Source organism: Homalodisca vitripennis, chromosome 2 (assembly GCF_021130785.1).
Source record: "Homalodisca vitripennis isolate AUS2020 chromosome 2, UT_GWSS_2.1, whole genome shotgun sequence".
In the NCBI taxonomy this organism is placed as follows: Eukaryota; Metazoa; Arthropoda; class Insecta; order Hemiptera; family Cicadellidae; genus Homalodisca; species Homalodisca vitripennis.
Window position 1 is genome coordinate 131,084,881 of NC_060208.1, and position 27,931 is coordinate 131,112,811.

Sequence of the window (27,931 nt, forward strand, 5' to 3'; positions counted from 1 at the left end):
CAGCTGGAGAAGAGCCGTGCTAAATATTAAACCAGACCAGCAGCAACTGTTTGGAAAGAAGACGCGGCAGAATTGGGCTTTTAAAATCGTTTGTGTCATATATTATGCATTTATCCTATTAAAAAATTATGAATTGGAAGGGTCCAAACATCCTTAAAATATAGAAAAAAGGCCAAATTTACAATGGCAAATTCAAGTATTGCAACACGCTATTCTTAAAGTAAACACACATTTTTACTACACTGCTGTTATGACAATTAGAGGAATGTATTACAACGTTATTGAATATAGAGCGCTATCTGAAATATACTGTAGTTTTTTAATTATAAGAGTATTGGTTACACAATAAAATATGAGTAAATTAATTTAAACAGAGCATGGATCAGGCGTATATTTTGTATCGTATTGATTTAGTCAGGTGATTACTAAGTTTCGACACTAAATTTGATAAGCACTGAGAGATCATTACATCACATCAAACGTTCACTGCACACACAAGCCGCGTTATCAATGAGTTTTACGTGAATGTGGTTCAGTCATTGTTGCTTAATTTGCGGGTTGTAACAGGTTTTGCTAAGGCTGTCACTTAAAGATATACTCATAATTAATTACTTAAAAACTCCGTTATAAAACAACCATTACACAGAAAATGTATCTTAAAACCTTCCCTTGACAGACTGGAAATACTATTAAATTCTGTAATAATTATGAAAATAATAATATAGCTTCATATGCCAATTCGTGAACTATATTTTATTGCCTCTGATAAGCGTTATTTAAGACGAATAAGAAACCATTCCCTAATAGCTTGGTAGGCAGTTGACTTTAATACAAGCCGATTTACGTCTAATAAAGTGCTTTTTTGAGCCATTTCTCGCTAATTCGCCAGGAAGTTTCTGCTCCTAAAACCGAAGTGTCCAGGAACCCAGCTGAGATGTACTAAACAACTAGCTACAACTAATAAAATTTTAAAGAATTCCCATAACAGCCTTGAAGTAAATTCATCGATTTAAGGACCTGTACGAGCGACCTAACTATCCGGTAGTATCAATATCCGATTATCCACATAATCCCTAGTCAGTCCTATATTAGCGCAATCTAGAATATTTCAGCCTGAAACACTCTGCAATACTCTCCCAGCCTTTCTCTGGGAGCTTTACTCCTCACCCCATAGCCAGATCTGCTCTCCATGAAGGAGCTATATGTGTACCAAACTAGGTCACCTTTATATAACTTTATTCCCTCGTAACTTTACGAGTACTTCCAGTATCGCATAGCTACGACAAATGGTTTGCTGAATACAGTCTGTTTTTCAATAATATCTGAGATCATATGAAGTATTGGAACGAATACCTTCAACAATAGTGTAGTGACTCGTACTAATTTATCTTGTAATAGAGTGACCTGAAGATTTCATTCGATACGCGGAGTTATATGCTCCCACCACGATTTATAAGTTTTGTGCGGTAGAAGTCCTAAAAGAATTTCAGTTAAAGAAGTGCAGCTGTTTCTAAAAACTTACGTTACTGGTATTTTTAAGCTGGTAATCTTGTCTTCGACCGTATCTTGGTTTCTTTTTAACAACCAGACTAGAGAGGTTATTTGAGCGATTACGATCTCACAATATAGCCAATGCTGTATATGTGGCTTTATGACCCAGTTCGTGCCAACGAAGCGTCTGGAAGTTATGAGAGTCCATCTCCCCTTGTGAAGTATTCATACGAGCCATAAGCACACGTTTTTTATCCAGTGAACCTACAACACGTCTGGCACGAAGCATAGCATAAATACAATTAATCACGAAAATTTCTATACCGTTGCAAGAAATCGAGTTGGATTGTTAAATAATTACAAGATATATGATGCTCTAAATAATATTTAATTGTTTTTTATTTGAATACTGTCCTCAAGACTGAGAATATGTTTACCATACAAAGGCTCAAACCCATGTACTTCTTGAGTAAATATTCCTGGAAATATGTAACCATCTCTTAAAACGCAAGTAAAAGAGACCCAGCAATTGTCGAGTGCTTTGAGAAAAGCGCACCGTCAAAAGAAAGCTTACGTAGGTTTCACAACATTTTAACTCCTTTTATGTTAGAACTTTGTGCGCGTTTTAACAAACATTCAGGAACGCAGTAAAATTTAAACTGTTTTTTAAATAAATGTAATATGAGACATTCTGTACACGGACATAAAGAAATGCATGTTCCCTTTGTCTATAATACACAAACATGGTATTAAAAGGGACCGGTGTGCTACTATAAATTTTCCGGAGAAAAATGTAAATTCGTATACAATAGTTCGTTATTGAAGATATTTCGTGTGCAATACACTCTATTTAAGTGTGACTAATATACGTGGTAGGAGCCCGCCATGCCACGTGTCGTGTGACAGGTTTCGCTGAGACTGCTTGCACACTTTCAGATATATCAATCATTTAATTTGCGATATAAGTTGACAGTCATACCAAAAATACATTTTTGCAACCTTTCGGAAAAAACAAAAGAGATATTGTGAAATCCGACTGAGTGATAGGTGTTAATGGTTCTCAGCAAATCCCCATTGTTGGACTTGAGTCATTATTATAAATATAAAACTCATTCTTGTCTATGTAGAAATGAATATTTGCAAATTAAAAGTTAGTTTTTAAAGAATAAAAGTCTCAACACTACAACACAAGAGTGCGCTGGAATAAAAACTTGTAACTGACTTTTAACCTTGACTTGTAACATTAATTTTTTTCTTTTTACTTTACGTATAAGCTACATCTTTTAATATGCCAAATGTTAAATAACAGTAAAATTGTACTTAGCTTGTTTACAAATAGATTGATTTAATCATTACAATCACGGTTACTCGGTTACACGGTTGCAGCAATTTAAGTCTACAGGCTACATTAATTTTGATATGTCATAAGACCGTAAAAACAGATAGACAGACGAATATTTAATTTCATTCTTTGTTAACGCTCATACAAAATACCGCTTCTAAACTAGTTGCATACTCTTGAAATTTTTCTGAATCTTGCTAGAATGAAATAAATCTTTAATTAATCTAAAGTCTATTAAATAGAGTAACCAGGAACATTCAGCATGGAGGAGACCTCAGGACAAGAGAAATATAATTTTTGATAATTCAGCCGATTGATTAATCATCATTTATCATTATCGACCCTAAAGAAAGTGAGAGAAATGCTAATCTAGTCTAGAGAGGAAACCTTCTATTTATCCAAGGAACAAACTGTCCTGCGACTTTATCCAAACACGCGTTTCGAACTCTGGTGAAACAGGGTCAGGAAGGAACCCAAACATCGATTAAAGTTCTCAACCTCCTAAGTGCTTCAAACTCTGTCAAAGCAATGTCAGATAGTTCTGAATTCCATACACGCTACATACATAAGTAGCAAGTATGGGTGTATATGCATGTATATAGATGTAGTTATAATACATATATACTAGTAGATATGAATATGGCGGTCCTAGGACACTTTTGGGACAGTCAGAAAATCAATGTAAAATACTGTCCATTGAACCATAAACAAATCTGAGAAATCAAACAGGAAATCACGAATGTTAAATAACCGAATCTATATCTGTTTTACTGTTCATTGTAGGCTTCTAATTTCTTAAGCTGTTTTAATGAAAAAATCCAGAAATCTTAATGAAAAATCTATAAACGGAAAAAATGAAATTTGCTAACAATCACTCGAGAAGTCGGGGAGAATGTGAGTAAAACCGCATTCTTTTCACGAGGTTCTTCATTTACTTTCTCCAAATGTACTATAAAATCATCAAAGATTTCAGGTTTAAAATCGTAGTCAAATTCAATGTCCAAATAGTGAAAGATTATAGGTAAAATCTTCTCATAATAAACGCGTGTATTTAAACCTACAAACCTAATGTATTCTTTGAAAAGGAAAATAATTTTTTCAACGGTTCCAAGAGATAAGTAAAAATTTTTATTCTGTTTTCTAAATTCTGTAACAAATTGTGTTTGTTTTTTACCTCCATATTGCAATTTTGTAAGCAGATTATTCAAATGTGTTAGTTTATTTCGAAATTTCTTAGGTTTAGGTCTTTCATACAAAATTAAATTACAATCTCTACAAACTAATCTTTTATCAACAATTTCTCCTCTATTATAACACTTGTAACAGTTGGCATTATACTCTTCCATTTTTACAAAAAAGAATAAATGGAAGGTATGGAAGTAACTCTGCCGAGAAACAAATTTTTTAGCACAAACGTTTGTGTTTACATTTCTACAACAGAGATAAATAGAAATAATTTCATTCTATTGTACAACTATTTAGGATATTATGTGTATGATTATAAAGTTTATTACGGAAGAAATCGGGATTTTTCAGTGGCGAAAGAGTATATTTTTGAAGTATTAGAAGGAATGAAAGAAAATAATATGAACATCATTAACTACTGAATTTCTCTAATATCGTTCTTAATCACGTCATATGATAAAAATTTCTCAGAAACAACAACAACATAACAAATCGCGTTTGTAACAGCATTTTGAAAATCCATATTGATAATTATATCGTTCTTTGAAGCAGAAATATTTGTCAAACTCTTTGTGGTATCAATGACATAAATAGGTCTATTCGCTAAAAATTCTTTAGGATTATAATACATTTCCATATTTTTGTAGTAAACTTTCTTAAAATCTTGATACATCTGATACATGATTCTGAAAAGACCTCCTGAAATGTTTAAATTTTGTAATTCATCTGGATAATAAGAACCGTTCAATTTTACTCTGATATTTTTTACATTCAAACTATCAAACTTTGAAGGATTTTTCTCTTGATTATTCTGTCTATCTGTTTGAAAACCTATAATAACAAACTTAGGATTGAAGATATTTCTATAAATATTTGTGATATCGAACGAATAAGTTGTTCCGGAAATACCTTTTTGCTCAATACATTGCCAATCTAGAAAATTAAACATAATGTTTTGAGATTTTGTAATTTCATCAATCAACTGAATTTTACTCGTGGTTTTGTAATAAATCATCGGAACTCTAATGAAAAACTCGTTAATTGTAATTTTGCCATCAACAGGCATAACATTTCCAGTTGCAGTCTTCAGAATCACAACATCGTCTTCAGCTCTTATGAAACTAATGTAAAATCCACCTTTATAGATTGGAAAATTTACATTTTCAAAGAATCCTAAGCCGAAATGTGCTAAATCACCGACCGACCGCTTCAAATTGTCCAAATTTAAAAGTTGATTCAAAACTGTTTGAAAATACATCACTTTTTGAATACGAAATAGTTCCTTTAATAGTGCTTAACTGACCACAGTTTTCGACTTCTTCTATCAATTTATTGTGTTTTCTTACTTCAATCTTAGAAAATAAAAACGGTATAAAATTATCGATTAATCTAACATTATCAGTTCCAAGATATGCTTGACCATCTTGTTTTGTTAAAGTTCCAGAAATATAAAACTGGAAGTTAGACGAGCAAAAGTTATCTCCAAAATCAATATTAAACTCAGTTCTTTTATTCGGTTCATTCAAATGTTGTTTACTAATTGGATAGAAATTTTTAAACTCCGCCCTTTCAATATCACTAGCATATTTTCTGTAGTCCGCCATTTAATAAGAGAAAATTTAGAAATTTTAAACATCATGTATAAGAAAGATATCATTTTTTTCATCGATCTAATGTACGTTTTTATAAGAAAAGATATAAATTTTAGTAAAATAATTAAAAAGATTAGAGTCATTTTTAATGATCTACTTCGTCATATTCAGGATTATCTTCCTTAAATTTTGCGATCTCGGTCACATATTTCAATAAAATTTGCACAGGATAGTAACCGCTATCTATAATATTGTTCCAATCAACTGTATCTTTATTTTCATCCAAAAATTTTATACTCAAGTGTTGATAGAGACAAAGAACAGACATATGATCTTTTAATTGATAATGTATATTTTCTTGAATGAACTCTGGGGACAGATTTTGATATTTAGCAACGTTATACCAATTCAATTTGTTTACGTATAATCTCATCATATCTTCGGATAATTCATATTTTTGAGAAATATCATCCCAATGTTCTTTTTTTCAAATCTCTTTCGTGTTGCATTATAAAAAGATCGAAAGCACTGTAATGTCCCGCCATCTCTATTTATTAAGAAAAAATTTCAAGTTTTTATAAATTGGCTCTTTTTAGCGTTACATTCAGCACATTTTCCAGAAACTCTTTTAAGTCCATTGATGTTTGCATAATATTTTATATCATTTGTTGCAGTTTTCTCTTTACATCTCACACAATATATGAGAGCCATTTATAAAAGAAAAATTTAAATTGAGTCATCGTAACCACCTAATCCATTAAATCTGATGTCGATGGCTCTAAAACTTATAACAACATCTTCTTTAAATTTATTAAAGTTTTCTTCTAATTTTTGAAATTTGACAGCATAAGAATCATTGTATTCAACAAATTTATGACCAATATTCTCAAAAGTTTTCGTAGCATCTAAACTAAACTTATCAAAAGACTCTTTAAATTTAGTAAGTTTTTCATTAATTTCACCAACATCGTCTACTGATCTTTTACTTCTTTCATCAAGTTTTTCATAGACTTCTGTTGTAAAATCTTTAACATGCTGTTTATGATTCTCATAATTTTGTTTTAGTTCATTAAACATTTTAATAGGATCTTCTAATTGAATCATTACAACAACATCAAATGGATTAATTCCTTTACTAACACTGCTAATTCTTTTTCCTTTAAAATCTAAGGCATTTTTAACATTCGGATCATGTAAATCAACAATATCGATGTTTTCTGATAATTTTAGAGGTTTTAAAATTTGTTCTTTAACAACAACATCATGTTTGTCAATACCAGGTCGAACACCGACAATTCTTTTTTTATTAGCCAAACTAACATAATTCTTTTCAACTTTGATCGCTTCAGTAATTTTATCAGCTTTTTCGATATGAGACATTAAATTGGTAAATATTTTTTTTGCACCATCTTCAAATTCTTTTTTCAATGTTTTTATTTTATCAGCAACTTCATTTGAACTCATGAAATTTGCAAGTTTGTTATCATATTCTGCTTTAAAATCTTCAATCTCGACAGCAAACATATCTGAATCTGGAAGGTTTTGTAATAAATTTTCTAACTTGTTATCAAACTCATTTCTCAAACTATCAAAATTCAAACTATTATCTACATTTTGAATAATTTGTGTTCCAAATACGTCAAAAATATTTTGTGAATCCATATTTATTAAGTAATAATTTGTTAACAACTTCTTTAAAATCTTTACCAGTACTCAGTTCATTCAAAACAAAAACACATAAATGACCACAAATTGGGGGATCTTTATAGTCTTGAATCTGAGAATCATTGTAGTAGACGCTTGATTTTTTCAAATATTTAATCAATTTTATCGGCGGTTTGTCCTCAATTCTTCCATACGAATCAAAATAACAGGCATTCTTATCATTCTTATAATAACAAACCCAATGCGTTCCACTTCCCATAATCGAGTCTAAATTCACAATTCCACATTCAAATTTCTTAACTTTTTCAGGTAATGTATCTCTCATGAAGATTCCTCTAAAATTTTTAATATTTTTGCAGATTTCTTCCAATTCCCCGAATGTTAAAGGTTTAAATTTTTTTTTCAATGTTTGATTTCACGTAATTCAAAGTTTTTTCATCTAATCCAGATCCTGTAACATCTTCCAACTCTTTATCTAACCAATTTAAAATGTTTCGAACAATAGGAATCACATCCTTTTTAACGATTGGAGCAGCTTTACGAACATAAGGAACAACATTTTTAACAACTGGAATATTTTCTCCAAAATCTAATAAATCTTTCAAAAGTCCACCATTTTTAAGTTCTTTCAACTGATTATAAGAAAATTCTATTCTGGTTCCTTTATTGTTTTTCTTATGTTTTTCGAGTTTATTGTATTGTCTATTTGTTAAAAATATCTTATCTTCGCCATTTTTTAGTTGATCTATTTTAAATTGAATACTAACGGGTATTTTCTTCTTAAAAGCGGATTTTATTTTTTCTTTCTGATTTTTGCTGAAATTTACATTCACCTCCATTTATATAGTTAAAATTTCAAGTTCTCTTCGATTCCCATTCCTAGTTTTCTCTTCAAAAACATTGCTCCAGCTGTTGGAAGCGCAACAAATCTTTTACCTAAACTAGCATCTTTTGATAAAAATCTATCCATTGCTTTATCTTGCAAAACTTTATCTGCTATATGTCTGGAATTTGTGTCTCTATGTTTTGCATAAAAAATATCGTGTTCCATAGCAGCTTGATCTAATTTATTTATACCAGGATCTCCTCTTTTTAGTCTTTTTTCGAGTTTTGTGCCAGGCTCCAGATACTGATAAGTTGGTACGTGTAATTCAAAAGGTAAATTGTTGATAAAATCATTCAAAAGTCCACTACCCTCAATCATAGATGAACTTATTGCCGGCAAAATTCGTTTTAAATATTTAATTCCATCAGGTTTTTCAATCATTTCGTCAAGTTTGTTCGAAATAAAATCTTTAATTGCTTTCTTTTCGTTCAAAAAATTGTTGTTTCCAGCCTTTTCTTGAGCATAAATATAATTAATAATTCCATCGAGTTTTGTCAAATCGTTGATATATCTGTACTCAATGTTATTATCACTGTATTTTCTTACACCTGATCCTTCGATTCGTTTTTCCCAAATTGGTTTAATCAAATTGAGATATTTTTTACCTTTACTTGACTTAGGCTTCTTATTAGATGGATCATTATTTTTGTAAATTGAGTCAGATTCCCATAAAATTTCTGTATACTTTTTCAAATCTTCTTCAGAATATAAATTATCTTTTGGAGCGTTATGGTCTGTTAATAATCTCCATAAACCTTGAGTTCCTTCATATGTTTTTTCATTAATAATGATATCATTATGTTCAAAATTCACTGGCAAATTTCCAATCATAAAACTTTTCTTTTTTCTGTCCCAATACAAACCAAATTTATCATCCTTTGCTCTAGGAATAAATTTTTTACCAATTTCACCAATTATTATATCCGTTGTTCCAGGACTTATTGGTTCAACTATGGTAGAGTCTTCAATGATTCGAGGTCTAAATGGTGTCGACGATGGTAATTTTGGCAATTCAAACTCAGATTCTGGTATCGAAATATCGGCAAACTGTCGTACAACTGGAACCAAATTAATTAAATTTTGATTATCGCTTAAAACATTTTCAATTTTGCCCTCAACATTTTTTATTGCAGAAGTTACAGGTTGATTAATTTTTTGAATAAATTCTTGTTCTTTTTCATCCATTCGAATCTGTTCTTTAAATTCTTTGATTAATTTCTTTTCTATTTGATCAAGTTTTTTTGCTTCTTCTGAAGTTACGTTCGCCATTTATTTAGGAAAATTTTGAAACGTGAACGTGAACGAGAACGAGAACGAGACCGTGAACGTGGAACGTAAAACGTGAACACGAAGCGTGAAAACGTGAACGTGGAACGTAAAACGTGAACACGAAGCGTGAAAACGTGAACAGATTTACCGTTTTTCAGTTGTTTTCATAATGTAAATAAAAAGTAAAGATAATGTAAAAATAATTGTAACAAATATTTTATCGAGTAAATTTGTCAGACCACTAAGCAGCATTTATATCAGAAAATTTATTCAAATATTTACCATTTTTAGGCTTCAAAGTTAGATTAATTGTTAAAAATCCGTAGTCTTCCTTCCAAATTTTATCACACAACTCAATAAAGTGGTTAAAACTCATATCAGAACCAACATAATTGTTATAAATCTTTCTCGAATAGTGATCATCTTGCTTAAAAACACACAACATATTCAAATTATTTCTAATAACTTGTTTATCAACATTTGAAAAGCATTGGGAAAGATAGATACAAGATATGTTTTTGTGACGAGACATTACGAAATATTCCTTAATAACGTCCTGATTTTCCAAAATACAATCATCAAAAACGATTATCGAATTGGGTTTACATTTGCTTAACGGAACTATGTCCTCAGAAGCATTATAAAAATGTGATATTTTTTTGTTTAAGTTTTTTCTCAATATTTTCAAATCTTTCTTGTAATTTTTTATAGGCGTCTTGTTCTAAAGATTTACTAAAAACATACAAATTGGAATAAGGAATCAACCTATTGTAGATAAAATTCAATAATAAAGTTGTTTTTCCACATCCACTTGAACCAACAATTAACAATCTGATTGGTTGATCTTTCTTATTTTCTTCAAACGTTTGAAGTTTTATCTGATCTTTTTTCTTTAAAAATTTCTCCATTTAAATAGCGAAAATGAAGCTGTTCAAGTTGACTTCAGAAAGCTCTAAATTATTTTTAAACTTGGAACATCCTATTCATTTAGAGGAAGAATCAAATTATTTTATCGGTTTAAGCGGTTTTTATTCTGACAATTTTGTAATAAATATTAGTGAAAGTTCTCCTTATTGTATAGGATTTAATGAGAAGAACATAACAAAATATTATGGTTTAAACAAAGGATATTACACTTTCGATCAAATAAAAAATTCCCTTAAAAATTATCTGAAAACATTCAAACAATCAGATAAATCTTTAAACTTTGACGAAAACAAGTTTGAAATGCAAAAAAAATTATCTCTCTAATAAAATTCAAATAAAATCACCAGTAAGAATAATGTTTTCAGCAATTATTGCAGATTTATTAGGGTTTGTTCAAGAAACTATTGAGCCAAATCAGGTATATTTAGGAAATAAAACGCCAAAATTTAGACCGTTTGATGTAATTGAAGTACATTGTAATCTCGTTGAACCTAGTTTTGAAAATCATACCGAACATCTTCACAAAGAATCGGAAATTTTGTACACTTTCTTTCCAAATGTTGCTTATGGATCAAAAATCAGTGAAAAACCGAATGAAATTGATTATATTCCAATTAGAAAAAATATTAAAAGAATTCAAAAAATCGTTCTAACTATACAAGACTCTGAGGGAAATTTATTAAATAATGAGAGTAAAACAACAATATATTTAAGATTGTTGAAGCAACGGACATGAATCATGGGGAGCTATTGAATAGCTTACCTTTAAACTTTCAAGAAAAGACTAGAAGATATACATTTTCAAGGGTATCGAATCGCGACTCTTACAAAAATTACATCCAGACACTATTTTCGACCTTTAAACTCAAAATAATAATTGCTTGTTAAATTTTTTTCTATCTAAATGGAGTCAGTCATAGATCTAAGAAATAATCAACTTACATTCGATAACACGAATATCTTAACGATTGTAGACGAAAACAATGTGATCTGGTTTAAGGCTAAAGATGTTGCAGAAATTTTACAATATGAAAATACTAGACAAGCTATCATAAATAATATTGATAATGACGAGAAAATAGCCTTTAAATATATAAATTACAAGAGTCTATGCCATAGACCCTTTCAAAATCTTCATCCTGACACTATTTTCGTTAATGAATCTGGCCTTTATTCTCGAAATAAAAATTACTAGTTAAATTTCTTTTCTATCTAAATGGAGTCAGTTGTGAATCTACTCAAATTCAATAATAAAGAAATTTTAACATTTGTTGACGAAAATAATGAATTTTGGTTTTAAAGCAAAAGATATTGCAGAAATATTGGAATTTAAAAATACGATGAAAGCGATTAGAGATCACGTTAAAGACAAATATAAAAAAAAACTACGATAACATAGATTCAGAAGGGGGGGAACGAATCGTTCTTACCTTCAAACTTTCAAAAAAACACTATTTTCATTAATGAACCGGGCATATATTCTTTAATACTGAAATCAAAAACGAAGATAGCAGAAATGTTTCAAGATTGGGTTTTAGAAGAAGTTTTGCCAAGTATTCGTAAATTTGGTGAGTACAAACTTGAAAACAAGATTAAATATTTAGAGGACGAAGTTAAACACTTGCAAATTAAAGATGAAATCAAAACGGAAATAATCGCAAAACAAAGTGTAAAAATTGACTTAATGAAACCAGACCTTGTTTGTAAAGATTTTGATAAGAAAAAACACCATGTTTTTGTGTTAATTAAGAAGAATCACATGTGGGAATGGCCTTATTACGTTATCAGAGCTCAGAAACGAGAAATACCAAACCGATTAAAACATCTAAAAATAAATTATCCTGAATTAGAGATTTTGTTCATTGATGACGAACCAAATTCTATCAATCTGTATAACCAAATGAAAGAATCTTTGAATATTTTATACAACGGAAATCATTTTACTACAAATATGGCAGAATCTCGACTGATTTATAGAATATCTAAATTACACGATGAAAATGTTAAACTCTCGAATTATGATATTTTGTCTGTAAATGTTTTTGAAGATGAGGTAACCATTGAATGATTCGTCCACACTCGCAAAGAGTCGGTTTCTTTTGACTTTTTTGAATAATTCTTTTAGCACAATCTTTACAATGTGCATGTTTTTTATTTTTACTATAATGCCAATCGTAAAATTTGGAAATATCCTTAATTTCTTTACAAACGCAACATTTTTTCTCTTCTAAACGTTAATTTTTCTATTTTATCGTATAATTCTCTGTTATATTTACTACGACAATCCTTACAATAATAGTATAATCCATCTTTTCTAGTCTTATCTTGAGAAAACTTCGTCAAATCTTTAAATTCTTGACACTTTATACATTTCTTTTCAGCCTCCATTTATATAGAAAAAATTAAAGCTTTGACTTTCTCAATTCATATTAATTCATAAAACTTTCCGGTTATTTCTTTCATTATTTAAATCTTTTATACTATAAGTTACAGGATCTGTGTTATTAATTTGATAAATCACAAAGATTTCTCTTGACCAATTGTTCTTATATTTGTTTGTAAATGTTTGTTTTTTACTAACAATTCTTACATGATCATTGACTTTAAATTTAGTTTTTGTGTGAATTTCTGGTAGAATATACTTGAAAACGGTCTCTAATAACTCCTTTTCTGCATCTTTATCTACGTCTTTCGGTTTCATTTTTATTGTGCTGTGAACTGTATCGTTATAATTGTTTACGATTTTTTTAAGAATATCGATCCATTTAAAGTTTTTATTAATCTCAAAAATTACTTTCATTCTCTCATTTTGAGTTCTGTTATATCTCTCTACAATACTTGATTTCTCTTCATTTTCAGTATGATAAATCTTAATGTTGTATTTTCTCAAAACATCGTTAAATTCTTTATTTTTTAACTCTAAACCCTTATCTGTATGAAGTAGGTTAGGAGGTTTGTGATTGATCCTTATGGCATCTTTTACTATATCTTCGACAGCTTTTGAAACATCCTTGCCGTTTTTTTCTTTTGATAGCTCTTGACCAAGCATATTTTGAGAAAGTATCAATAACATTTAACATATACTTGAATCCATCATTTTGATCCGAATAGTTAGACATTATAACTAAATCTGCTGCCCATAAATCGTCAATTCCTAAAGTTATAATTTTTCTCTTTTTAAACTTTTTTCGTACTGGTGCATAAATTTCTCTAGCTTCAATCTCGATTTCTTCCTTATTCTTAGATTCTTTCTTTACTTGTTTTTCATTTGGATTCTTTATAAATTTACTCTTATTTGTCTTACATTTTGAACATTTTGCTGCAATTCTATACAATCCGTTTTGAGTTTGAACGATTTTAGAATCTATATTTTTCGTTTTTTTCTTGCATTTGTGGCAGTGAATCAAATCATCTTCCATTTACATGTCAAAGTTTCCAAGTTTATTTAACTCATCTAATATATCAGATTTTGCTTCATTTTTATAGCCATAAGGTACTGTATCGATCTTATTTTCTAGGACAATTCTCTTATCATCTTTAGCGTTCAGTGCCAGCTTGTTTATGGTAACTGTGTACAACTCATGTTTGTAGCTTTTGATTACTGTCATCTCCCTAAATTCTTCTTTATCTTCGAACAAACATCTCTTCAAGTTTTCGATATTTATTGTTTTATTTACAACGCTTCTCTTAATTCCTTTACACCTAACTGGATTTTTGTCTAGATATTTGTACGAGTACATCTTTGATCTTAAACCACAAAATTCTTCTAAAACTTCGCTATTTTAGTTCGTCTTTGAATTTTCCTATGACTTTCTTATTTTTAGTACCGAAACATTCATGATCTTTTGGATAATCGCTCGTATCAAAGTCATTCAAATTTTCTTTAATAATTTTGTAAGGATCACGTTTTAATTCTAGAAAATAACTGTCTGTATCCATGTAACACAGATTCAAATCTGGATCATAGTTCTTTAATTTGTTGTAATAAAACTTGTACATTAGCAATTTTGAGAGGTCGAGAACTGAAAATCCTATGTAGATCGGCTTGTTAAATTTTACTTTCTGTTTATACATGTGGACTCGCTATACAGTTGTCGTCAAAGATACTAAAGCATTTGAAATTTGTTTTCTTAGCTTCTTTCATTGAAAATTCTTCATTTCCTAGTCTAATATCACATCTGTTTCTCACATTTTCCATAGATTTTCCAAAAACTGAGTTGTTCATTAACTTGTAAAAGTCCTTTTCGAAGTCACTTGTAGCTTTGGTTCTCATGTTTGTGTTAAAATCAATGTAATCTTTCATAAAAGGCTTCTGATCGAATGCGATAACTCTATTCACATGTTTCAAAATCATACCTTGTTCCAAATAGAACTTCAAATTTCTCGAATGAACAACGTATTCAGTTTTATCCAGTAGAGTTGTGCAAAGTTTGTTTTTAAAATGTTCTGGAGCAAGAGGTAAATCCTTGTGATGTTCGTGTAAATTTGTTGGATATCCTAGATCGACTTCAAGAATATAGCCATAATCTTCGTCGCCAGTGAGTTCCAAAATTGTTTCTTGCCATTCTGCTGTTGTATACGTTTTAGGATCCATCCACTTGATATCGCCATATGGTAAATTTTGCATGAGGCCATACCCATAAAGGTTGTTTGCATCGACGTACAACAGATAGTTTTCAGGCTTTGATTCATCAAAATCTTTCAAATATTTGTTATTTGCTTTAACATATCGCTTAATACATTGAGAAATTCCTCCACGAATACCTTTTTCAATCATTAAATACATATTATAATCACTAATCAATTGTAATTCTATTTTCGTTAATTTTAACATAGCATCCCATGCGAGGCTTGGAGCTGTTAGATAATGAGCTGGATCAAGTTTGTAACAATTCAAGCAAATATTTCTGAAATTTTCAAATATATCAGCAAGCAATAAAACATCTTGGATATTGTACAAATCAGAGTAATTTCCAAGATTTTTATCTTTTAATTTGTTCCAAACGCTCAAGTAGTGTTGATAATCTTTCTCAGATATGCTCTCATCTGTCAAAAGTGAATAGAAATCTTGAATTTTCAGGTCTTCTGTGTAATCAAGTTTTTCAATACTATCGATAAATTCATAGGGAAATATTCCTTTTCCAGATAGAATTTTAAAAATCTCGTTCTCGTCATTTGGCTGTCTTTTTAGAATTTCATTCAATATTCTTCCATCTTGTATAAAATGATTTGTATGCTTGAAATCATCTTTTTTCAGGTTTTTAGCTAACTTTTCAATAGACGATGCCATGAATCTGAACGTATCTACGAAAGAAAACTTGATGAACTTTCTTGGTTTATCATCTTCAAACTCATACCCATAGCCAGAATTTACTGAATAATTTATATATTTTTTCATCGGTATTTGCGATCAAATCAACATTTCCATATTGTTTAGCCAATTCTTTTATGTACAAATGAGTATCGTAATTTGACATATTGTGACAGAAAACTGGAATATTTTGAGGAAATTTGAGATTCAGATTACAAGATAAATGAGCAGCACCTCGAAATTTACCTGTTAAATGACAATGATCTCGTACTTTTTTTCTTGTTTGATTATCAAAACCCTCACATTCACAAATATGACAAAGACTAGAATTTTGGTACGCTAATTCTTCTTCTTCGGTCAATTTCATAGGTTTTTTTGTTCTTAGAATTATACTTTTTAGCTATGTATTTTGATATTTTATTAAGCTCTTCAAACAATTTTGCAGGAACATTAGGCAAATCGTCTTCATTTTCGGCTCGATAACATATCGGTTTATACATGCGATTCGTCACATTTGACACTAAATATAGAGTAAAACCATAAGGAATGTGTTTCTGAATCTTCGTTGTAGTCGATTTTTGCGGATTGTTTTTGCATGTGGGAATCTTCTCTAATATGCTTTCAAAATCCATATAAATAAACGTAAGGATGAGAAAATTTCTTTTGATAATTAGTAAATGTTGTTGTTTGACCTGGAAACGGCATAATTGGCTTACAAACTTTCATGTTGTTTGCAAATTTCTAAATGATCTGTTAAATCTCCAGATTTGTAGAAATGGCTTAAACATCTTCTACATAGAAAATTTTTATGTCCATGTTTGGATGTTTGAGAACTCACTAATCTACTTAAATCTGTTATCAAAACATAATGGGATTTGTCTTCTTGTTTTACATACAGTAGATCAATATTTAATTCTGCATCATATTTTTCAGAAATTTGTAACGGAACAACCTTAATACTTTCATCAAAACTGTAGACATTGATAGACATTTTTGGATATTTGTACTTGGAATTGTGACTTCGTTTTTCAAATAATTGTATATCTTTTAAGGGACATTGGATACTCGAAACCTGAAAATATCTCGTCATTTTACAAATTTTTCATATTGTTTTGCTCTGTCAACATGTGTCTCGGGTTTTTCAATAGCACATCGGATAGAATAAATAAAGCAATAATCATCTTTATTTTTGATATTTATACAAGCTTTCTTATCTTTGATTTTCTTTGGCAAATCGATATATGATCCTGCGTTCATAAATTCGTGTTTATTAAGGCTCAAAACTAATTGTTTACAACTTTTAAATGTCCATCCTGAACCCCTATTTGGATGATTTGTCTGTTCTCGATGTGATAATTTATTAAACTGCTTAGTGATAAAATCGTTTACATCAAAGATCTCGTCTGCTTTTATAGTAAAGTACATTGGGCAAGTTTGTGGTTCACCGTTTACTAAAGTTCGTTCGTATTCGCATTCCAAAGAGAGATATCCTTTACTATTTTTCACAGTGTCTTGAAATTTTTCTATTAAACTTTTAATTTCTGGCCTCATAATTGATAGATATTTGTAAATTGACATGGAATTATCGTTTAAATTTGTTAAAATGTATTGCTTGAAAAGACCGTGAATTGAGGATAAAACCTCTACATCAATGATATTTTTATGTTTTTCGTTAAGAGTTTTGTCAATTTCTTCGATCATTTCAGATTTAGTTTTATCGTTTGTTTCTATGGACAATTTTTCAGCGATTGATTGAATTTTTTCATCTTTAAATAGATTGAGATCTTTTTTATCTTCCTTAAAGTTTTTCTTTAATTCTCGTAATATTTCTATATTGTACATCTTTTCATGATCTACAATTTGATTTTCTTTAGCCCAATTCCTCAAATAATTTAGTTCTTTCTCATAAATATCTTTGTTTTTCAGATGATTCTTTGAATTATAATGTCTATCATAATGGTGTTCAAAAATATCTTTTTTGCAGTATGGACATGTTTATTTTACTTCGTGCCATTGTTCTATTTATAAGGTAAAAATTTCTTAACTATGAATTTGAAAAAGTAATGCTTTTTACTTGAATTTGACAGAAATCAGCACAATTTCTGGTGAAACAGTGATAGATTCTTCTATTTATTATAGAAAAATCTGTAAACTAAGACTTAAAATTATTGAAAAAATAGTATATTTATAGGAAAAAATAGTACTTTAATTACTATATTGGTTTGTTGGAGGTAATTTAAATTCTTTATACTATTTTTTCAATAATTTTTTCTTTAACTTTTCCAAGATTTTTCATCAAGATTTTAATATATTTACAACAGAATTTTCGTTGATTCGAAGCAGATATGAGATCATTTCGAAGCATATTTGACTAAGTTTCAGCTTAAAAAAGTAGAATCAAACAGCTATAGATTCGTTTATTTTTAGTTCGTGATTTACAGATTCGTTTATGGTTCAATGAACAGTATTTTACATTGATTTTCTGACTGTCCCAAAAGTGGTCTAGAATCGGCATATTCATATCTACTTATACTATATATATATACAGGGTGAATGGCTCTTGGTTGTGACAAAGTTTTTTAGGTTATAATGCAATTTAAATGTGATAAAATGGCGGTTATAAAAAGTCTAACTCCAAAAATTAGGTCTTAAATGAATTATTTTCAGTTTTTCTAAAAAACCCTGTTTTCTAAGACCAATGTCCACATGAATTACTTCTACCTCCAATAAACTATTTTTCTGCTCAATTTAGTCAAGTGTAGGCTGCCACGGAGTTCACTACTCGAGAATACGCTGATATACACTTTATTTACGGGTTTTGTGATGGAAACGCGCGTGCTGCCCAAAGAGAGTATCAAGCTCGCTACCCTGATCGCCGACTTCCCAGTCATTTTGTGTTCTCAAGACTCCATCAACGTCTTGTGGAGGGAGGTACAGTTCACAAAAGACCTAACGAAGTAGGACACATTATTCATGATGTAGGATTAGATGAAGTAGTTCTAAATTCTTTTTGGAATGATCCAGAAGTTAGTAGTATACAACTTGCTAGAGACGTAGGTGTATCACAATGGAAGGTTTTGGACATTTTGCATAAGAATAAGTTCCATCCATACCATTTTACGCCTGTTCAAATTCTGAAAGCAGCTGATTATGCTCCTAGAGTAAAAATCTGTCGTTGGTTGCTAAACAGTGACATAGAGCAGCGGCATTTTTTTTCGAAAAATCCTTTGGACTGATGAGTCATTGTTTACAGGAACAGGAATTTCCAATCCATAATATGCACCACTTGGGGATCAACAAAACACACACCGGACAAAGGAAAAATCCGGACGAGCTTATATTCCAGCAGGATGGAGGCCCCTCCACATTTTAATGCAACAGTACGTCAATGGCTGACTGAAAACTATCCCGAGTGGATTGGGTGGGGGAACTGTCGCATGGCCTCCTCGATCTCCCGACCTTACACCTATGGACATTTTTGTGTGGGGTTTGTTTAAGCAGGAAGTTTATTCCACCCCACTAAAACTCAGAAGAAGAATTACGAGGCAGAATTGGTCTGGCTGCTCAAAGGCTTCGTGAAAAAATGTCTTTTAAAATGACCGTAGGAGCAATGAGAAAGCGAGCAAGATCTTGTATGAGAAAAGAAGGTTGCCATTTTGAGAATTAACTGCAATGATTTTACTTTTAATGTTTTTTTTTCATGAGGTATTCTAATTTTTCATTTAACTTATTGATAATTGATTGAAGTTTCATTATAAAATATCTTTACTAATGCTCAAAAATTATGTTTATTATACCGTCCTATGACTACTCAGTGTTAACATTTAACCCATACTTTTTTTAATGGCAAAACACCTAAATAGTTAGTAGTTATTGAAGGTAGAAGTAATTCATGTGGACACTGGTCTTACAAAACAAGATAAGGAATGAATGTACAATACTGGTGAAAGTGATAAGATAAGAAATTAAAACATTGATAAAGGATGTGACCATTAATCCGTAACTAGCATCCCCCCCACCCCCCCCCCCCCCCACCCCCCCCCCCCCCCACCCCCCCCCCCCCCCACCCCCCCCCCCCCCCACCCCCCCCCCCCCCCACCCCCCCCCCCCCAGAGATGTTAAGATGACTGATTACGTCATCACTTGGGTCCAAGTGGCTGCCTAGGATATAGCCACCACGGGGCAGGAGCGGTCCCCCGTCCAGCATCCAGGAGAACTGGGGCGGAGGGTTACCGGAAGCAATGCACCTCAATGAGACCGGCTGTCCTGGCTGCAAAGTCTGCTCAATAAAGGTCGATTGGAGTTCAGGCCCCACAGCTGGAAAGAGGAAAGACCAGTATATTTTTAAACAGAAATTTCTGTGGTGAACAGATAGTTTAAAGTGGGGTCCTAATTATTAAATTTTAAACTCACCACCGAGAGCCAGTTCTGCACTGGCCTGAGAAGTCTCTTCTCCGCTGTGGACCATGCACTGGTACATCCCCCGATCGTGTTTGTTGATGTCTCTGAGCACCAAGACTTCCCTTCTCTGGAGGAAGTTGACCCTTCCACTTTCCATGAGAGGCCGCCGATCTTTTAGCCAGTTGATGTTGACTCGACCTTCGCCGCCTTGAACGGAACAGTTGAACATTGCTGAGGTCCCTCCGTCCACCATCTGAAAATAAATGGAAATCAGATTAAGACTAGGTTGTAATAAAGCATACAAGAATATAGTTAACGAAAAGGTGTAAGTAGCATTCGTGATAAATGTTTGATTTGGGAACGCAAATAAAACGTGAAGGTTAGGATATTAATTAAAGTAAAGAACACACACTTCTAAACAAAGAAATATATTAACAAAAAATTTGGAGGAAAGAGAATAGTAGGAATTAAGGACAGAAGAAATCTTTCATCTTAATGTTCGTATTATACAATTAGAAAGTATGGTACACCACGTGCCGCGTAGCTTCGCTGAGGTTGCTTGAAAAATATCACGTACAAAGCTCATTACATTCTCGAGATGTTTCGCGGATACATCAGACATACAGTCATAAAAGACATATTTATATCTCCGAACAGACATAAAAGATATTGTGCTAATCTACTGAGTGATATATTTTCAATGAATGTCAGCCAAATTCCATAATTAGAGTATAACCGTAGAATAGATCTCATTTTTGTCCATGTACAATTGAAGTTTCTTGCAAAATTTAAAACATAGATGAAATAATTATCGAACATATATCGCAACATGATACATTCATATTTTTTATTAAGTTAGATTTTTATAACAGTGTTCAATAAATAAAAATTCCTTTGAACTAGAGATGATACTAAAACGTTGAAATCAAATCTTGTCATTGATTTAATTTGAAAATCGTTCATACCTTTGATTGATACGTTGGAATAAACTCTAGATTCATCTTGTTTTTTATAAATTGCCAATTTTTTGTGGGAACAAATATTTCTGTAAGGGAACAGCGTAGAATAAGCAAAGGAATAGTCACAGCACGTGTCTGTAACAGGTTACTCGGGGTCTACAACACACGATGTATGTGAGTGAAAAGAAAAATAATATTAATTCATTAGAAAAAACTGTCATTTTAGTTGGAAAATTAACAAACATTTCTAATCGTAAAAACATTAAAGGTCGATTACCTGATGTACTTAGTTTTTGTACATATCTGTGTATGTTCAACTAACTTTTTTACATCTAAAGACCCGGTTACAAACTTCAAATCCAAGAGAAATATTATTTTTACAATGTAAGCGATCTAATAAATTATAAAATCAATATATTAATGTAAAATGATACACAGCCAGATGCTAAAACAATGTAATTGCCATAGATATAACACTTATAAAAACCAACGGTTTTTCCCCCTTTTATGAAGGAATAATACTTAACAGAGTAAGTATTGTTTTTACTGTTCTAGTGAAGACATTTCTAAAGGGATTTTAATACATGAATTAAATAGTGAAAGTGTATTTTTAATTTCTTATAAGATCATAAAAATGGGATGTAATACGTTTTTTTAATGAGACAGTATTCGTATTTTAATCGTTATTAGCTTTAAGGAAATTTGCATTAAAGTATTTATTTTGAATACAGGTTACCTGATGTTGAGGTCGGATGTGGACCAGCAATGGGGTGGCCACTGTCAGAACCAGTTCCCTCCTGTCCTCACCCAAGCCGTTGTTGACGACACACACGTAGTGAGCGGCATCCTCAGTCTGCACCCGTGGGAACTGTAGAACCGAGTCCAGCGGCCGCACTAATACCGAGCCTGGTCTGATCTCCTGAAGTGCTGACCCTATCTGGCCGTCCACCTTGCTGGTACCATCTGAAATGTAGAGAAAATAGCTAGAAATAGTGTAATAGCTGATGTATTCTTTCGGGGAGACGTAGTTTTTACATAAGCAATACTACTACAATTGTAAGAACAAATGTAGGAGATTTATTACAAGTCCGAAGTATTTGAGTAGGTTCTACTCAACAAGGTAATTTTACCTTTACAACAGTCCTTTGATTGAGCGACGTTGATTGAGAATTGATTGGGCTGTCAGGTTTTAAAATGTATTTTTCTTCGAATTTAAAGCCATTTGTAATATAGCCATTGTTAGGGCGAAGTATTATCTGTTAAAGAAAACATTAAAATGTATTCTATGACTAAATGGAAAAAGTCACATGACATTTTTTTAGTTTTTAGAAATTTTAAAGTTTTCCTTTATACTTGAGAGTAGACGAATTACAATTTAAAATATTACAGCTTTGAAATTTATTCAGCTCTATTGTTTATTGATCTAACGGTGTTAAAACCTATGAGAGACTGCTGTAATATGAGCTCTAATTACTTTTTAAGCGTATGGTCAATGGATGTAATGTTAAAATCATTTATTGTTTAGTATACCAAAACACAAGTTATAAAATGTAGAACTCTCGGTTGCAGTGGAGTGCTTAGATATGAATTATCGTAGAGCACTCAATTATGCATCTGACCAGACAATAAAATCCCAATTCACCTGTACTAAATACACGTTATATTTTGTAATTTAGTTGTTTCTGGTGTCGAACATGTGACACTGACCTGTAGGTAGGGGGAGGAGACCCCTGCGCGGCGCAGACCAATTCTGCTGTCGTCCCTACTCTGACTGCAAACGTTTGCCAAAGTCTGTTCTATCCTAGGCTCCACGTTACCTTCAGGCTCTGGAAATAAGAATTAATATTACTTTATTCGATTCTGTATAAATATGATGCAATTTGACATTTAAATACACATACTTGATTTTGAATGAATTTTCAACTAACCAATAAATAATACAATTTGCCCTGATAAAAAAAACATTGTAAATGGTCTGTTTGGTTAGATAAAAATATTTACAAAATGTATTATGTAATACAAATTATTATTCATAATTAAAAAACAGATGGCATTATAGTTTTATATAACATCTAAGTGTTTGTGCCCATTGATTAGTATTACTATTAATATAACTTAGAGAGGATTTTTATGTTGGGAATGATAATGAACACCACATCTTTAGTTACAACATACATGGAATTATTGAATGTCGTAAAGATAGGGAAATAGTTCATACAAAATTTAAAGTCTATATATGACATCTTTACATCTTTTTATCTTGACATGTCTTGCCACAAGATACAATAATTTTATATAAATTAAATATTATATCACATTAGTAATAAATTATAAAATAAAACACATCCAGTCAACAAAAAAATGAGGATCCGAAAATGACTGGGTTATTTTGGAATAATTAAAGTACAAGTTCTGCTATTTTCTCGTTGGCATTATGGTGAGCCATATATGGTTCGCTAACGCGTAGGCAAATCCCATGAAATGACAGAACCATCATCTATCTCAGTGTTCCTCATACATAAATGAAGCGCACAATTTAACGTTGATAGGTAAGTTTCTTTTCGATATATCGTGCGGACTGTTAAATGTTTGAAAATTAAAAGTCGTTTGACAAGTGTTTGGTCTTCCGCCTATATGTTTAGGTTATTTAAACACATATGTAAAACACCCGCCCCATATAGAAAATAACAGAATCATACAAATCAAGGTCTCCGTTGTCGCCCGGCAAGTGAGAGATTTTCTCCGGTTCAAGTTCCGGTGGAGCCAGGACAAGTTTTGTCATTTAATCTTTATTGAAATTATATAATATGTACATATAATATATATTATATATATATATATATATATATATATATATATATATAATTGTCAAATCACTACTATTCAGTATGCAGCATGGTGACTTATATCTCTATTTATGTAAAGCTAAACTTTACCTGTACATGTATTTGTACGATGTTTCGATTAATAATGACGTAGATGTAATACAAAAAATATTTTTACATGCAACCAATCGATAATGTACATTTCAAATATTCTGTGTAATGTTAAATCCATTATTTGTATGGACTTTCCATAATTACAATAGTCACTCTTGATGAATAAGATTAAAACTCAAGTCAGTTATGGCATTTTATACTCTTAGCATACAGAATAATAATTAATACAGGTGTTTCCCCAACGTACCTCTGACAATTATCTGGCCAGGAGTGCTAAGCCTGCGCTCTCCGGTGACCTTGTGAACGGTCTGGCAGTAGTACTTGGAGTAGGAATCTTCCGGGGTGGTTTCACGAACGTGCAGTGTGCCCATGGATGTGACGGTAAACCGGCCTTCGGGGTGGATCGCGGAGCGGCCCAACATGGGCTCGTCTTTCAGCCAGGTGAGAACCTGCACGGCAGATCTCGGGCCACTGGGCATCTGACACCGCAGTACAGCCACGTTACCTCGCATCACGAATACATTGTGCACCTGCAGCTTGTAGGCCTGCACCACGTCTGAAACAGTGACAAATGATTAACATTGCATTACGGTCTGTGTTAAAGTTACAATAGAATACGACTTAGGCAATGGTCAGTCACGTGACCGCAGCGACAATGAGCTCTTTATCTCACATAACACACCCACGCCAGTTTGAACTTCAAAACCGAATGACATTATATTTTTTATTCAAGAACATGTTCAATTATTATGAATCCTCTATTTCAAATTATAGTATCATTTATATATGACTAAGAAATATTAAGGTTCATAAGCAATAATCCTAAAATAATCATAGCCTACACACAAGGAAATTATTAAAATATTCCTAAGGTCATTATCACTCAGGGGATATTATTGTGATAAGTCATTTTGCTTAGGTTTGGAAATCAGTCAAATATAAAGAAACATTATATGATACACGTATAAATAAATATGATTAATTACGGAGAATTTATAAAGTTTATACTTTCTTCTCATTCTGTCGATTTCAAAAATAGCACTAATAATGCATAATTAGTTTACACGTAATATAAAATACAGTTATATTTGAAAATAAAATTAAAAAATAACATAGAAAGTATCTTTAACGTTTGATTATGTAATTATATAAATAAATTTTATACCTAGAAAAACAAGCTAAAAACGATTATTTTATATTTGTGTAAGATTAGTACATTTATTAAGAGGGAAATATAATATTGTCTTCAGCGGTAAGTTCGAAAGGGATCGATCACCGACATTACTTGGTATATTAATAAATACTCTAGACGTGATATAATGGGTTCTTTATATTTGGATTTCTCAAACATAAAATAACTGACGTTGCATATACGACACTAAGTGACATGACAGAGAGAATAAAAAACTACTAATGAACCCACTTAAGTGGCATAAGGTCTAAGAAAACGTAATGAACACCATTAATTTAATTAACACCAAAATTATTAAATATTAACACTCCCCAAGATACCTTTACACTATTAATATTTTATTAATTTGTATAACCACTTGCTTTTAATTAATTAGAAAAAAGAAGTTTTATTATTTCCTGGAATTTTTATCCACTATCTTATTTTGTTAACCAATAAGGATATCTGAGTTTTGTGTTTTGAGTTTGTATATATACAACCACAAAAAAAAATAAAATAAAAAAGGTATATAAAAGGTATAAGGTAAGGTATAGGTTAGGTATATAAAATTTTTGGAATAAAGTAGTCCTACAGTACTATTGTATATCAAGTATATTAAGTATAATGGATAAAATATAAGTATTAGGAATTACCTAATTAATAATAAACACAAGTTGTATGGAAAATACAATATTTTTTTAAGTTTATTTTTAAATTTGAAGTTCCATTTTGAAACTGGCTTTAACAGCTGTCACAGATCTATTGCACTAGTTTTTTTAAATGTCTATCAAACCTGTGCTTGTCTTTTCTTTCTTGTGCTTTCACTCCTAGGTATATCCTAAATGTATTCAAAATGGTTCAAAATTTGTTTTGGTTTTATCTTATAGATCTTTGCACCTTAAAGATATATAAAATAATACAGCACGAAAAAACTTTCCACTTGAACACTGTACTGGTTAAACTTTTAAACAATGTAAGCCTAAGCCCTTACCTATTTATTTTGATTACTTTTTCAATTATTATTTACATGATAAATAATAATCACCAGAGAAGTAAAACCTATGCTAGTAAATTTTAATAATATATTTTTTTCAAGTATCTGAAATTGTTGTACAAGTTTTATAGTGATTTATACAATTCATTAACAATATCAGCTATTAAAATACTGTTTCTTTATAAAGAAATCAAGAAATCAGTTTAGTTGTATAAACTAAATCCCAAGGAAATAATTTACAGAGTAATTTAATTACAAGAGGTGGGCTATTTAAGAGTTGTCACTTCCAGTGAACGCAAACAAAGCCCAGTTTAATGAGCAAAACAAGAGGCCAATTAAAATGTGTGTTGTTGAGGTTGCAGGGTTGTTTCTGTCAGCTGCTTCTCCGAGCTCTCGCTCCCTCCCTCATTAGACCGTATTCTTTCAGGATACCTAGCAATTCAATTTCCTCTCTCTTATTTATTAAATACTTACTTGATTTGATCAGTATTTTACCTGAAGGAGTATAGGAATAAAGCAATGACATTTGAAAAAACGAGGATGTCGATGAAATTTACTTTGTCCTCTTTCTTAACGCTCCTTTTGTGACATCATATGAAGTGTATTGAGAATATTGAATCAACCTTTTATATATTCCTCCATTGGTATTGGATCATCTCATGTAGTGTATTGCATTAAATTTTAATTCTTTCTATAGAATCAAAAAGGCATTAATCATGTAATATTTGAAAGCTAAAAGATCTATGTATTACAAAACCGATTTTATATACTGAAAAATCTTAATATATTGGATTACATCAATTTAAATTATCAATACATGAAGGACTTTAAGCTGTCAACCTTAAACACAAAGGAGTTATAGTAATACATAAAATAACGTGGATCGTTAAATTGAAAAGCCGCATATTGTACTGCTGAAAGTCTAACTGTTACGAACAGGAACGGTGTATATTTAATCACATCTTTAATTTCAAGTTACTTTGAAATGTCTTTTATGAATAGCAAAATGTAAAAATATGCATTCGTGTCTTTTTAACAGGTTTCTGCAATTCCGTGATTTAAAACTACAATTTTAAAATTGTAATTATATATATTTTGTTTAGAAATAATATTTGTAGAGGACAGAAAATACTTGTATTCAAGTGGACCAGTTATCAATGTCACAACACTTAAAATACGAATAAAATTATCATCGTTATTTTTCGTAGTATAAAGATCGTGAATACAATGTAGATGCAATCTTTGAAACTGCACTTTTTAATAAACCACTCTATCAAAATTCGTGTCATATCAAGTACTAACTTTATGTTTATCTTTGTAAATAAACTGTTTTGTGGTAAATGCTACTACTTTAGTGACAATATTATTGTGCAAGTTTTAACGGTTTTGTTATATGACAAGGATTAAAGCTTGCAAACATTATAAATAACAACAAAATTACGCTTGAAATGATGAATAGTTATATATATATATATATATATATATATATATATATAGTGTTGTTTGTTATATTGACGTGGCTGCTATACGTCAATATAAAAGTGTTACCGAATAGACCTATAAAGTGTCCAAAATTTATCAAGCTAAAATATTACGTGTAATAAAAATACCATAATGTTTTCCGTTACATTTTACAAGTTAATTGGTAGATTTGTTTAAACAAAGAGAGATTCTTATATACTATCTGTAGAAAGAGAGCTATTCTAACATTATGAAGTGGTGCAGTTATTGCTGGTTTAATTATTAATAAACTAAGAAAATATCGTCTTTTGCAAGTTAAGTTACACTTTAATTACACC

General features: G+C 31.0%; 1 protein-coding gene across 1 annotated transcript in view; it reads right to left on the bottom strand.

Annotated features, from left to right (window-relative positions):
- LOC124355808 (Down syndrome cell adhesion molecule-like protein Dscam2) overlaps positions 1-27,931 on the bottom strand; it is a 48,074-nt gene that overhangs the window by 15,794 nt on the left and 4,349 nt on the right. Inside the window, exons 2-6 of the mRNA XM_046806963.1 lie at positions 24,215-24,523; positions 22,723-22,854; positions 21,765-21,991; positions 20,082-20,322; positions 19,768-19,985 (exon numbers count right to left, since the gene is read on the bottom strand). Of these exons, the coding sequence (XP_046662919.1) occupies positions 19,768-19,985; positions 20,082-20,322; positions 21,765-21,991; positions 22,723-22,854; positions 24,215-24,523 (1,127 nt within the window). The remainder of the gene's footprint in view (positions 1-19,767; positions 19,986-20,081; positions 20,323-21,764; positions 21,992-22,722; positions 22,855-24,214; positions 24,524-27,931) is intronic.